This window comes from Anomalospiza imberbis, unplaced genomic scaffold, assembly GCF_031753505.1.
Source record: "Anomalospiza imberbis isolate Cuckoo-Finch-1a 21T00152 unplaced genomic scaffold, ASM3175350v1 scaffold_52, whole genome shotgun sequence".
In the NCBI taxonomy this organism is placed as follows: domain Eukaryota; kingdom Metazoa; phylum Chordata; class Aves; order Passeriformes; family Viduidae; genus Anomalospiza; species Anomalospiza imberbis.
The window spans coordinates 757,975-771,866 of NW_027100130.1; the positions used below are offsets into that span (position 1 = coordinate 757,975).

Consider the following 13,892-nt stretch of genomic DNA (forward strand, 5'->3'; position numbering starts at 1 on the left):
GCAGGAGGGGCCTCGGGGAGAAAAGGAGCGGTTCTGGGCAATTTTGGAGGGTTTGGGTGAGAAAGAAAAAAAAAAAACCAAAAACTGAGAAGATATCACCCCAAACCACCAGCTGGGACGGCAGGAAAGAGACACGCGTGAGCAAAAACGGGGCTTGGGTTAAAAACCCCCAAAACTGGTTGGGTGAAAACCAAAGAAAGGGCATCGAGGCTGTGGCACAGCCCCAGTTCCAGCAGGTTTTCCCCCAAACTGGGTGTGGAGCAGCCCCAATCCCAGGGGGTTTTGGGCCAAAAGCAAAAAAAAAAGGGCCAATTTTGGGACAAAACCAAGAAAGGGCCAAATTTGAGGTCAAAAATTTAAAAAAGGTGAGAGACCAATTGCGTGCCAAAAGCAAAAAGGGGCTAGTTTTAGGGTTAAAAAACAAGAAAAAAAGCGGCCCACTTTGGGGTCAAACCAAAAAAGAGCAAATTTCCACACAAAAAGGGCCCAAATTGCACCCAAAATTAAAGGGAAATTGGCTCCAAACTTGTTGTAAACTCCCCAGTTTTGAGGATTTCTTTGCCCTGGGCCTGTCTGGGCCTTCAGGGTTAGCCCAGGCTGCCCAGGGCTGGTGTCGGGTGGGAATCAGGGATTTGGGGTGGAATTTAGGGATTTTGGGTGGGAATTGGGGATTTTGGGTGGGAATCAGGGAATTTGGGGTGGAATTTATGGATTTTGGGTGGAATTTAGGGATTTAGGGTGGGAATCGGGGATTTTGGGTGGGAATCAGGGATTTAGGGTGGAATTTATGGATTTTGGGTGGGAATCGGGGATTTTGGGTGGGAATCAGGGAATTTGGGTGGGAATCAGGGAATTTGGGTGGAATTTATGGAGTTTAGGTGGGAATCAGGGATTTTGGGTGGAATTTAGGGATTTTGGGTGGGAATCGGGGATTTTGGGTGGGAATCGGGGATTTTGGGTGGAATTTATGGAGTTTAGGTGGGAATCAGGGATTTTGGGTGGAATTTAGGGATTTTGGGTGGGAATCGGGGATTTTGGGTGGGAATTTAGGGATTTTGGGTGGGAATCAGGGATTTTGGGTGGAATTTAGGGAATGTGGGTGGGAATCGGGGATTTTGGGTAATGGGATTTGCAGCAATTTGGGAGCAGGGCTCTGAGGGTTTGGGGTTGGACCACCTCTGGGGTTAATTAGGGTGCTGCTTTATTAGCAGGGCCATCCTTGGAGCTCCCCACTTCATTGGGGGAGGGCTTCATTAGGGCCCCCACTTCATTAGCAGTGGCATCATTAAGGCCTCCCACTTCATTAGCGGGGTGTCGTTAGGGTTCCCTGCTTCATTAGTGGAGGCATCATTAGGGTTCCTTGCTTAATTAGAGCCCCTCACTTCATTAGCAAGAAGAGCTTGAGGACCCCCTGCTTCATTAGAGCTCTCCAGTTCATTACGGAGGCTTCATTAGGGACCCCCACTTAATTACTAGGGGCATCATTAGGAGCCCTACTTGGCTGGGAGGGTGTTAGGGCGCTAATTAGGGCAGAGCTTTGTTAAGGCTCTAATTAAGGACTCACGGGGCAGGGGGTTGCATCGCTCGTGGGCAGCCATCAGTGCCACGGCCAGCAGGTCCTGCAAAGCGGGGTAAAAACAGCTGTTTTAGGCAAAAAAACAACCCAATTCAGGCAAAAAGGTTGTTTCTCTTAAGGAAAATACAATCAAAAGGCGGTTTGGGTCGGACTGACCTTGTCAGAGAGCCCGGAGAGGAACGCCTGCCCAAGGGTGTCTTCCTGGGGAGGAGAAAAGCATCAGAAAATCATCCTTAGGTAAAGCCGCCCGGTGTGGAGGGTCTGGAACGGGAGGGGTGGGTTTTGCCCGGTTTGGAGGGCAGCTCGAAGAGCCCCAGAACCAGAATTAGCATTCAACCCCCTTAAAGCTTCAACTGACCCCAACAGCCCCCAAACCCAACCCTTTGTAATGCCTGAAAAGCCCTAAATCCCCCCAAAACCAGACCAAGCGCTTAAGTCCCAAAAGCTCAGAGTCAGCGCAGGTTTAACTCGGTCTCGTAGCTCTCTGCCTCACTGACACTGCAGGATTAAGGGTTTCTCTGGAGCTTAAGCTTTCCTTTTCTTCCGTATTTTAGTAAGATTTAAGGCGCTGAATTGATTTTCTGCTGCCCAAACCGGGCAAGGCGGCAAAGCCGCCTCAGGGCCTCCGGCACCTTCCCGCCTTTTGCCTTCGCCTCAGCGACGCTAGCCCCGCCCCTTCCCGGGAGCCGCATTCCATAGGCCGCGAGGCCGCGCCGCCAGCCAATCAGAAGGCAGAGATTGACTAAGCCACGCCTCTCTCCCCAGCTGCCGCTAGTTTTAAGGCGGTATCAGCCAATCAGAGATGAGGCGCGCAAAGGAGACGTCGCTGATTGGCTGGGCGCCGTGAGGGAGAAGTGTGAAGGTTTGTGAGGGGGAAGGGGGCCGGGGAAGGCGCTGCGGGCACAAAGCGTCGGGCGAGGCGCGCGGAACGAGGGCAGCGGGCAAGGGCGGCAAGTCCGGCTCGTGGCGGGCGTCCCGCGGAGCTGAGGGGCTCGCTGCCCTCGCCCGCGCCGCCCCTCCCTCGGCAACAGCCGCCGGCCCAGCGGCGCCGCGCGGGGGAATTTTGTTGTTTTTTTCTGATTGGCCGAGCCCCGCCGCGCCTGGCCAATGAGCGCGAGCCACGGGACCCTGGGCGTCCCCGCCCACCCCCGCGCCGGCGGCGGGGCCGCTCGGAGCGTACCAAGCGCGGGCGTGCAGGGGGGGAGCCCAGCGGTTCGGGGTGCAGGGGCGCCGCGGCCCCCCACGCTCCCCGTGCAGCGCGGGGAGAGGGGGCTCCTCAGGGTCCCCGTAGGGAGCAGCTGGTCCGGAGTGGGGGGCGAGGTGGGGTGGGGGGCAGGCTGGGAGTGAACCCCTCGCGGTGTCCCCCCCGGGGCAGCGCGTGGGGCGGTCCGGGCGGAAGTGAGGTGTCGCGCGCTGAGGCGCTTCCGGTGTGGGAGCGGCCGGGGCTGGGGGGCTGAGGGGCTGAGGCGGGGTCGCGCCCGGTGAGTGCCGGGGGGCGACAGCGGGGCCTGAGGGGCGGGCAGGGCCCCGCGGGGCCGTGCGGGGCGGCCGGAGGCAAAGCGGGGCTCGGGGGAAGCTGAGGGAGCGGTGACGGCGGGGGTTCCCGGTGGAGGAGGGGACGCGGATGTGGGGGACGGCGGGTGGGGGGGGCGGAGGGACGTGAGGGGACCCGGAGGGTTTGGGGACACTGAGGGGGGACACAGGGACAGGGAGGGCTCCTGCGGGGTGACACGGAGGAGCCACCTGGGGACACGGCACCTGGTGCCACCCAAATGTGGGACAGGAGCCAGCGCCGCCGGCGGGGACCGAGAGCTCGGCTTGGAAAACGGCGTTTTTAGCGCTCGCGGGAATCGTTAATGAGCGCGGAAATCCCCTTTGGGCAAGCCCCAAACCGCGCTGGGGAGCGGGGCCCGTGGGACCCTGATCCTGGGGCCATGGGGCTGGTTTTGAGGTGAAATCCCTGCTTTTGGGGGTTCCAGGCCGAGGCTGTGCCGTGCGTGGCAGCAGGAGCCCGATCCCTGCTTCCGTGGGCTGGCTTTGGGCTGAAATCCGTTCTTGTCTTGGGTGAAACCCCTGGTTTTGGTGGTTCCAGGCCGAGGCCACGCTGTGTGTGACAGGAGGAGCCCGGTGGCTGATTTTGGGGTTAAATGTGGTCTATTTTTGGGGTTCAATCCATTTTTTAGGGGTTAAAGCCCTGGTTTTTTGTGGTTCCAGGCCGAGGCCACGCTGTGTGTGACAGGAGGAGCCCGGTGGCTGATTTTGTGGTTAAATGTGGTCTATTTTGGGGGTTAAATCCATTTTTTTGGGGGTTAAAGCCCTGGTTTTTGTGGGCTCCAGGCCGAGGCCACACTCTGCACGGCGCTGGTCGTGGCAGGAGCCTGATCCCTGATTTTGTGGATTATTTTTTGAGTTAAATGTGGGTTATTTTTGGGGTCAAAGCCCTGGTTTTTGTGGGTTCCAGGCCAAGGCCATGCTTTGCACGGCGCTGGTCTTGGCAGGAGCCTGATCGCTGATTTTGTGGTTAAATGTGGTCTATTTTTGGGGTTCAATCCATTTTTTTGGGGTTAAAGCCCTGGTTTTTGTGGGTTCCAGGCCGAGGCCATGCTGTGCATGGCGCTGGTCATGGCCGGCAGCCTGGTGGCTGATTTTGGGGTTAAATGTGGTCTATTTCTGGGGTTAAATCCATTTTTTTCGGGTTAAAGCCCTGGTTTTTGTGGGTTCCAGGCCGAGGCCACGCTGTGTGTGACAGGAGGAGCCTGGTGGCTGATTTTGAGGTTAAATGTGGTCTATTTCTGGGGAATTTTAACCCCAAAAATCCACTTTTTTGGGGTTAAAGCCCTGGTTTTTGTGGGTTCCAGGCCGAGGCCATGCTGTGCACGGCGCTGGTCATGGCCGGCAGCCTGGCGCTCACCACGGCCGTGGTGGCCCACGCCTACTACCTGAAGCACCAGTTCTACCCCACCGTGGTGTACCTCACCAAATCCAGCCCCAGCATGGCCGTGAGTGCTTCGATCCTCGTTAATCACCCCTAATTAACCCGGGGGCGGGCTCAGGGCCTGCCCACACTGCCTCACTTCTGCTTTTGGAGCCGCCCCGGGGGCTGAGGGGCTCCCCGAAAACCCCTGGGGACAGCAGCGGGGCTGGTTCCACCCATCCAGCCCCGGGGCCCGGGTTTGGGGCACCAAACCCCCCTGGGCTGTCCCCAAAATGCCCTTTGGGGGCTGCTGGCCCCGCAGGTGCTGTACATCCAGGCCTTCGTGCTGGTGTTCCTGCTGGGCAAGTTCATGGGCAAGGTTTTCTTCGGGCAGCTGCGCGCGGCCGAGATGGAGGTGAGCGCTTAGTGGGGGAGTTCTGGACCCCAGAGGGTCTTGGGGGCTGATTTAGGGGGAGGTTTGGAGCCCAGAGGGTCTTGGGGGCTGATTTAGAGGGGATTTTGGAGCCCAGAGGGCCTTTGGGGCTGATTTAGGGGGGAGTTCTGGACCCCAAAGGGTCTTGGGGGCTGATTTAGGGGGGAGTTCTGGACCCTAGAGTGTCTTTGGTACCATCTGGAGGGATTTGTTGCCATTTTGAGAGGAGTTTATGACCCCAGAAGGCCTTTGGTGCTGTTTTAGGGGGGATTTTGGAGCCCAGAAGGTCTTTGGTGCTGTTTGGGGGGAGAATTGATGCATTTTGGGGAAGGATTTTGAACCCTGAGAGTCTTTCAGTGCCACTTTGGGTGGGGATTTTGAACCCCAAGAGATCCTTGGTGCAAATTTTGGACCCCCAGAGTCTTTGGGCCCAATTTTGGGGTGAATTTTGAGCCCCCAGAGTCTTAGAGCCCCGTTTTGGGGTGAGTTTTGAACCCCCAGAGCCTTTTGGACCCCGTTTTGGGGTGAATTTTGAACCCCTGGGGGGTTTGGGCCCAGTTTTGGGGTGAATTTTGAGCCCCCAGAGTCTTTGGGCCTCGTTTTGGAGTGAATTTTGAACTCCCAGGGTTTTTGGGCCCCGTTTTGGGGTGAATTTTGAGGCCCCAGGGGTTTGGGGCCCCGTTTTGGGGTCCAGCCTGGGGGGCTGCCCCTAAATCTGTCCTTCAGCATCTCCTGGAGCGCTCGTGGTACGCGGTGACCGAGACCTGCCTGGCCTTCACCGTCTTCAGGGACGACTTCAGCCCACGCTTTGTCGCCCTCTTCACCCTCCTCCTTTTCCTCAAGTGCTTCCACTGGCTGGCCGAGGACCGTGTGGATTTTGTGAGTGTTGGCAGCAGGGAAAACAGCTCCAAAACTGCCCCAAAAAACCCCAAATCCAGCCCGAAACCACCCCAAAAATAAGCCAGAATCAACCCAGAACTTGCCTGAAACTAGCCCAAAAATAACCCGAAATCAGCCCGAAACCGGCCCAAAAATAACCCGAAATCAGCCCGAAACCAGCCCAAAAATAACCCCAAACCAATCAGCCTAAACCAACCCAAACCCAGCCCAAAACCAACCCAAAACCAGCCCAAACCAACCTGAAATCAACCCCAAAAATAACTGAACCCACCCCAAAACTAGCCCCAGAGCAGCCCGATGCACCCAGAGCAGCTGGCAATGAGCCCAAATCCCATTTTTTGATGGAAAAACGGGATTTTCCTCCCCTGCACAGATGGAGAGGAGCCCCAACATCTCGTGGCTCTTCCACTTCCGAATCGTCTGTGAGTGCTCCTCATTTGCATATTTTTGGGGAAGAACCCGGGGCATCCGAGCCTGCTGGGGCCTGATAACCCGAATGACCCTAATCAGCAGCGGCTTGTTAACGAGGGGGTGATGGGGGGGGGGGGGGTGTGTGATAACGAGCTCCGTGGAGGGAAAACAAGGATCCGGATCCACGGCAAAACGGGGTGGAAAAATGGGATGTAGGGGTGTACTTCCCAAAACCAGAAAAATGGGATGTAGGGGTGTACTTCCCAAAACCAGAAAAATGGGATTTAGGGGTGTACTTCCCAAAACCAGAAAAATGGGATGTAGGGGTGTACTTCCCAAAACCAGAAAAGTGGGATGTAGGAAATTATAAACCAATTTTGGAAGGAGTTTTTGGGTTTTGGTGGGTAGGAGGCTGCAAGGTGTGGCTGGGAGTGGAGAATCCTGTTAATTAAGCTCCTCGTTAGTGGTGGGGTGTAGGAACCCCGCCCCAGAGCTGCTCCCGAGGGTGGGTCCCGTTCATCTTTTGGGGTCTCCCGGCCCCTTTTCCCAGCCCTGATGCTCCTGCTGGGAATCCTGGACTTCCTCTTCGTCAGCCACGCCTACCACAGCATCCTGACCCGCGGCGCCTCCGTCCAGCTGGTCTTCGGCTTTGAGGTGGGTGGGGGGGTCCCGGGGGTCCCCAGGGCCCCTCCCGGGGCGGGATGTCCCACCTGGCACCTGTCCCACCCCCAGTACGCCATCCTGATGACCATGGTGCTGACCATCTTCATCAAGTACGTGCTGCACTCCATCGACCTGCAGAACGAGAACCCCTGGGACAACAAGGCCGTGTTCATGCTCTACACTGAGCTCTTCACCGGTACCGCGGCCGCTGGGGGCTGGGGGAGCTCAATTAGGCGTTGCTTAACGAGGAGTTGAAGTGTTGGTGGAGTTCAGGTGGGCTTGGTCGGTCAGTGAAGAGTCAGAGTCTTGGCGGTGCTCAGTTGATCTTCATCGGTCAGCGAAGGGCCGAAGTCATGGCGTTCGGCTGCTCTTGGTCGATCGACAAAGACTCGAAGTCTTGGTTTCCAGCGGGTTTTTGTTCTTAACGGCGATCCAGAGTGTTGGTGTTCAACTGGTCTTGGTGGTCAGCCAGAACTCGAAATGCGGGTGGTGCTTGGCTGGTCTTGGTTGGTCAGCGAACGCTCAAAGTCTTGGTGGGGTTCAATTGCTCTCCGTCAGTCAATGAAAAACCAAAGTCCCGGTGCCAACTGGTCTTGGTGGTCAGCCAAAACTCGGAGCGTTGGTGCTGCTTGGCTGGTCTTGGCTGGTCAGTGAAGGCTCAAAGTTTTGGTGTTCAGCTGGGCTGGGGTCATTAATGAAGGCTTGGGAGTGGCGGTGGTGCTCAACTGGCCTTGGTTGGCCAACCCAGACTTGCTCAGCCGGTCACCTCGGCTGTGCCAAAACTGGCCCGGGTGACCCTGGGGTCCCACCTCGTCGCCCGAGCTGTCCCCACCGAGTCCCCGCTGTGGTTCCTCCCCAGGGCTGATCAAGGTGCTGCTCTACATGGCCTTCATGACCATCATGATCAAGGTGCACACCTTCCCGCTCTTCGCCATCCGCCCCATGTACCTGGCCATGAGGTGAGGCCCCCTCGGCCCGGGGACGCGCCTGGGTGCGATCCCGATCCCATCCTGATCCCGATCCCATCCTGATCCCATCCCGATCCCATCCCGATCCCATCCTGATCCCGATCCCATCCCGATCCCATCCTGATCCCGATCCCATCCTGATCCTATCCTGATCCCATCCTCATCCCGATCCCATCTCGATCCCATCCTGATCCCATCCTGATCCTGATCCCATCCCGATCCCATCCTGATCTCGATCCCATCCTGATCCCGATCCCATCCTGATCCTGATCCCATCCTGATCCCGAACCCGATCCCAATCCCGATCCCATCCCGATCCCATCCTGATCCCGATCCCATCCCGATCCCATCCTGATCCCGATCCCATCCTGATCCTGATCCCATCCCGATCCCATCCTGATCCCGATCCCATCCTGATCCCGATCCCATCCTGATCCCGATCCCATCCTGATCCTGATCCCATCCCGATCCCATCCCGATCCCATCCTGATCCGGATCCCATCCTGATCCCATCTTGATCTCGATCCCATCCTGATCCCGATCCCATCCTGATCCTGATCCCATCCTGATCCCGAACCCGATCCCAATCCCGATCCCAATCCCAATCCCATCCCGATCCCAATCCCGTGCTCTGCTCCAGGCAGTTCAAGAAGGCCGTTACCGACGCCATCATGTCCCGCCGTGCCATCCGCAACATGAACACGCTGTGAGTGCCCGGCTCCACCCTAGAAACCCCAAATCCCGGGAAAACCCCTACATCCATCCACCCCAGAAACCCCAAATCCCGGGAAAACCCCTACATCCATCCGCCCCAGAAACCCCAAATCCCAGGGGAGGTCAGGTACTTGATGGTCTTGGCTACCGCAGGGGAACTGGGATGGAGCTGGGATGGAGCTGGGATGGAACTGGGAGCGCTGGGAGGGTTTGGCACCTTTGGGAATTTACCCAAAACCCGTTGAACTCCGGTGAGGAGAATTCCAAGCTGCTGCTGGCACAACCCTAAATCCCTTTTCCCCCGTAACTGCCCCAGCTGTGGGATTTTTGGGGAGAGATGTGGGATTTTTAGGACCACATGTGGGATTTTTGGGACCGGCTGTGGGATTTTTGGGGCCAGCCGTGGGATTTTTGGGACCGGCTGTGGTTTGTCCCACGCAGGTATCCCGACGCCACGGCCGAGGAGCTGCAGGCCGTGGACAACGTGTGCATCATCTGCCGCGAGGAGATGGTGACAGGCGCCAAGCGCCTGCCCTGCAACCACATCTTCCACACCAGGTGCGGCTTCCCCGGCAGAAATCCCGGGGATTTCGGGGATTCTGGGGACTGGGGGGTTTTGGGGGGTCACTGCTGCAGGTCTGCCAGCCTGCAGCGGCAGTCCCGGTCCCGATCCCAATCCTGATCCCAGTCCTGATCCCAGTCCTGAATCCATCCTAATCCCATCCCTATCCCAATCCTGATCCCAGTCCTGAATCCATCCTAATCCCATTCCTATCCCAATCCTGATCCCGATCCCAATTCCAATCCCAATCCTGATTCCATCCTAATCCCATCCCTATCTCAATCCTGATCCCGATCCCAGTTCCAATCCCAATCCTGATTCCATCCTAATCCCATCCCAATTCCAATCCCGGTCCTGATCCCAAGCCTGATCCAATCCTGATCCCAATCCCGATCCCATCCCAATCCACATCCCAGTCCCATCCCAATCCCCGCATCGCAGTGGAGGTTAATGAGGTCGCTAGTTAATTCAGGATTAATTAATTAGGGGCTCATTAGTGGGGTTGAATTCCTTTGGGGGGGTCAGAGGGACATGGAGGGGTCTCGGGGGCCAACGGCTGACAAGAGAGAAGTTAATTAACGGGTTAATTACCGCCAGGGGAATAAACCAGTGGGGGGGGTTTTGCGGGTGGCACTAACGGCATTAACGAAGGCATTAACGAAGGGGTTAATTAACCCTGCAGCTGCCTGCGCTCGTGGTTCCAGCGGCAGCAGACGTGCCCCACGTGCCGCATGGACGTGCTCCGCGCCTCGCTGCCCCCGCAGCCGCCCCCGGAGCCACCGGCACCGGCCCCGGCCCCGGCGGCACAGCCCCCCAACTGTGAGTGACCACGGGGACCCCCAGGTGTGAGTGACCACGGGGACGGGGGGACAGGGACCCCAAACTGTGAGTGACCACGGGGATGGGGAGGGGACAGGGACCCCCAAACTGTGAGTGACCACAGGGATGGGGGGACAGGGACCCCCAGCTGTGAGTGACCACGGGGACCCCCAAGTGTGAGTGACCACAGGGACAGGGACCCCCAAACTCTGAGTGACCACGGGGACGGGGGGACAGGGACCCCCAAGTGTTAGTGACCACGGGGATGGGGAGGGGACGGGGACCCCCAAGTGTGAGTGACCATGGGGACCCCCAAGTGTGAGTGACCACAGGGACAGGGACCCCCAAGTGTGAGTGACCACGGGGACGGGGGGACAGGGACCCCCAGCTGTGAGTGACCATGGGGACAGGGAGGGGAAAGGGACCCCAAACTGTGAGTGACCACAGGGACGGGGGGACAGGGACCCCCAGCTGTGAGTGACCACTGCTGGGGCGCAAAGGGGCAGGGACGTCCCAGCCTGGGACATTCCCCCCGTGCCGCCCCCGCTCCCTTTGGGCTCGGGCAGGACAGGGGTCGGGGCTGGCGGCTCTCAGCGCTGCCCCGTCCCCGCAGTTCCCCAGGGAATGCTCCCTCCCTTCCCGCCGGGAATGTTCCCGTTCTGGCCGCCCGTGGGGCCCTTCCCGCCCGGCCCCGGTGTCCAGGCCCCGGCCGGCACTGACGGCTCGGCCACGGCCGCTGGCGCCGCTCCCGGTGAGTCCCACCCCGAATCCCCCCAAATCCCATCCTGCCCCTTGTCCCACCCCGAATCCCCCCAAATCCCATCCTGCCCCTTGTCCCACCCCAAATCCCCCCAATTCCCGTCCTGCCCCTTGCCCCACCCCAAATCCCCCCAAATCCCACCCTGCCCCTTGTCCCACCCCAATTCCCCCCAAATCCCACCCCCTGCCCCTTGTCCCACCCCGAATCCCCCCAAATCCCACCCCCTGCCCCTTGTCCCACCCCAAATCCCCCCAAATCCCGTCCTGCCCCTTGTCCCACCCCGAATCCCATCCTGCCCCTTGTCCCACCCCAAATCCCACCCCCTGCCCCTTGTCCCACCCCGAATCCCCCCAAATCCCATCCTGCCCCTTGTCCCACCCCAAATTTTCCCACCAAATCCCCCCCAAGCCCAGCTCCCTCCCTTTCCCACCCCAAACCCTTTCTCCCCCTGAGCCCTCTGTGCCCCCAGGTGCCCGCGCCGGCGCCGGTCCTGCTGCCGGTGCCGGTGCTGCCGGGCCGGAGCCGGGTGGTGCCGGGGCCGTGCCGGGGCTGCCGCTGCCGCCGCCCTGGGTGGGGATGCCATGGCCGCCGCTCTTCGGTAGGATTGGGATTGGGATTGGGAATTTGGGCATTGAGGATTGGGGATTTGGAGTTTAGGGATTGAGGATTTGGGAATTTGGGGTTTGGGGATTTGGGAATTCGGGGATTTGGGGTTTCGGAATTCGGGGAGTTGAGGATTTGGGGATTCAGGGATTGGGGGTTTTGGGGTTTGGGAGTTCAAAGATTTGGGGATTTGGAGGTTTGGGGATTTGGAGGTTTGGGGATTTGGGGATTTGGGAACTCGGGGATTTGGGGTTTGGGAGTTCAGGGATTCGGGGATTTGGGATTCGGGGGTTTGGGATTCAGGGGTTTGGGAACTCTGGGATTTGGGGTTTGGGGATCCGGGTGGAGCCCCCGTGCCCGTCCCCGCAGGGGTGCCGCCCATGCCGGTGCCGCCGGCCGGCTTTGCCGGGCTGACGGAGGAGGAGCTGCGGGCCATGGAGGGCCACGAGCGGCAGCACCTGGAGGCGCGGCTGCAGTGCCTGCACAACATCCACACGCTGCTGGACGCAGCCATGCTGCAGATCAACCAGTACCTGGGCGTGCTGGCCTCCGTCGGGTAACTGGGAGGGACTGGGGGGGAACTGGGATGGACTGGGGGGAACTGGGATGGACTGGGAGGGACTGGGGGGGACAGATCAACCAGTACCTGGGCGTGCTGGCCTCCGTCGGGTAACTGGGATGGACTGGGAGGGACTGGGGGGAACTGGGATGGACTGGGGGGGACTGGGAGGGACTGGGGGGGACAGATCAACCAGTACCTGGGCGTGCTGGCCTCCGTCGGGTAACTGGGAGGGACTGGGAGGGACTGGGGGGGAACTGGGAGGGACTGGGAGTTACTGGGAGGGACTGGGAGGGACGGGGGGGGGCAGATCAACCAGTACCTGGGCGTGCTGGCCTCCATCGGGTACTGGGAGGGATTGGGGGGACTGGGGGGGAACTGGGGGGGACTGGGAGTTACTGGGAGGGACTGGGGGAACTGGGATGGACTGGGGGGGACTGGGAGCACTGGGATGGACTGGGGGGACTGGGATGGACTGGGAGATACTGGGAGGGTCGGTGCTGACCCTCCCCCCCTTCCCCAATGCCGGGAATTTGGGATAACTCTGGGATCCCCCCAGGACCCCCCGAGCCGCCCCCCGGCCGCCTCCCGCCCACGAGGATCCCCCGGAGGAGCCCCCGGCGCCAGGACCCTCGGGAGCCACCGGAGCCACCGGTGCGTGAGGAGCCGCCCGAAACTGGGCTAAACTGGTGCTGAACTGGGTTTAACTGGTGCTGAACTGGTGCTGAACTGGGTTAAACTGGTGCTGAACTGGGTTAAAGTGGGTTAAACTGGGCTGAACTGGTGCTGAACTGGGTTAAACTGGTGCTGAACTGGGCTAAACTGGGCTAAACTGGTGTAAACCGGTAGAAACTGGTTGTGCCCTGGGTTAAACTGGTACAAACTGGTACAAACCGGTACAAACCGGTACAGACTGGGAGGTTGTGCCCTGGGTTAAACCAGTACAGACCGGTACAGACTGGGAGGTTGTGCCCTGCTGTCTCCCGCAGATCCGGCCCCGGCCGAGGATGAGGAGGACGCGGCCGAAGGCCCCGAGCCCCGGGAGGGGCCCCGACACGGCCGAGCTGCGCCGGCGGCGCCTGCAGAGGCTGGGGACCCCCCCCCACTGACCGGGACCCCCGGGACCCCTCCCCCACTGACCGGGACCCCCCAGACTGACCCGAGCCCCCCCCAGGACCCCAAGACCGACCTGAAATCCCCCCCAGGACCCCCCCCAACTGACCGGGACCCCCAGGACCCCCCAAACTGACCCGAGATCCCCCCCAGGATCCCCCCTCCACTGACCGGGACCCCCCAAACTGACCTGAGATCCCCCCCGGACCCCCCAGGACCCCAAGACCGACCTCAAATCCCCCCCAGGACCCCCCAAACTGACCCAAGACCCCCCCTGGCACCCCCCCCCACTGACCGGGACCCCCCAGGAACCCCCCCAAACTGACCGGGACCCCCCAAACCGACCTGAGATCCCCCCCAGGACCCCCTCCCCTCCCCATTTCCCATCGGAATTCCCGGCTGGAAGCGAAGCCCAGTCCCCTTGGTGACCCCAGCCCCATTTCCCCAGCCCCTGACCCCTTTTCCCTCTGTTTGCCCCCATTTTTTTCCCAATTTTCCCCGTTTTTCCCAGTTTCCCTCCATTTTTCCCCAATTTCCCCCCATTTCCCCCATTTTTTCCTCTTTTCCCCTCCACTTTTTCCCATTTCCCCCCTATTTTTCCTCCATTTTTTCCCATTTCCCCCATTTTTCCCCTATTTCCCTCCATTTCCCCCATTTTTCCTCATTTCCCCTCCACTTTTTCCCAATTTTCTGCTATTTCCCCCCATTTTTTCCAATTTCCCCCATTTTTTCTTCATTTCCCCTCCACTTTTTCCCATTTCCCCCCCTATTTTTCCTGCATTTTTTCCCAGTTTCTCCCCGTTTCCCCCCAGTTCTCCCTCTCCCCTGAGCCAGGGCCGGCTCCCTGTTGTTCCCTGGGGGTTTTGGGGTGTCCCCCCCTCCCCAAATCCACCCCGG

The 13,892-nt window shown here is 59.6% G+C and overlaps 1 protein-coding gene across 1 annotated transcript; it reads left to right on the plus strand.

Annotated features, from left to right (window-relative positions):
* The first annotated feature begins 2,976 nt into the window (after positions 1–2,976).
* On the plus strand, positions 2,977–13,146 carry SYVN1 (synoviolin 1). Its single transcript, XM_068178687.1, has 16 exons — positions 2,977–3,057; positions 4,435–4,575; positions 4,813–4,905; positions 5,650–5,802; positions 6,197–6,245; positions 6,785–6,888; positions 6,967–7,093; positions 7,757–7,856; positions 8,506–8,571; positions 9,021–9,137; positions 9,824–9,960; positions 10,574–10,711; positions 11,190–11,318; positions 11,693–11,879; positions 12,442–12,536; positions 12,872–13,146. Exons 2-16 carry the CDS (start codon positions 4,444–4,446, stop codon positions 13,129–13,131), a joined length of 1,887 nt encoding a protein of 628 aa, XP_068034788.1. The 5' UTR covers positions 2,977–3,057; positions 4,435–4,443; the 3' UTR covers positions 13,132–13,146.
* Positions 13,147–13,892: the final 746 nt, after the last annotated feature.

Excerpts from the sequence above, each read along its gene's own strand:
- SYVN1 (XM_068178687.1), top strand. The coding sequence starts at position 4,444 with ATGCTGTGCACGGCGCTGGTCATGGCCGGCAGCCTGGCGCTCACCACG. Across the intron at positions 4,576-4,812 it reads AATCCAGCCCCAGCATGGCC|GTGCTGTACATCCAGGCCTT; the intron begins GTGAGTGCTTCG and ends CTGGCCCCGCAG. Across the intron at positions 9,961-10,573 it reads GGCGGCACAGCCCCCCAACT|TTCCCCAGGGAATGCTCCCT; the intron begins GTGAGTGACCAC and ends CCGTCCCCGCAG.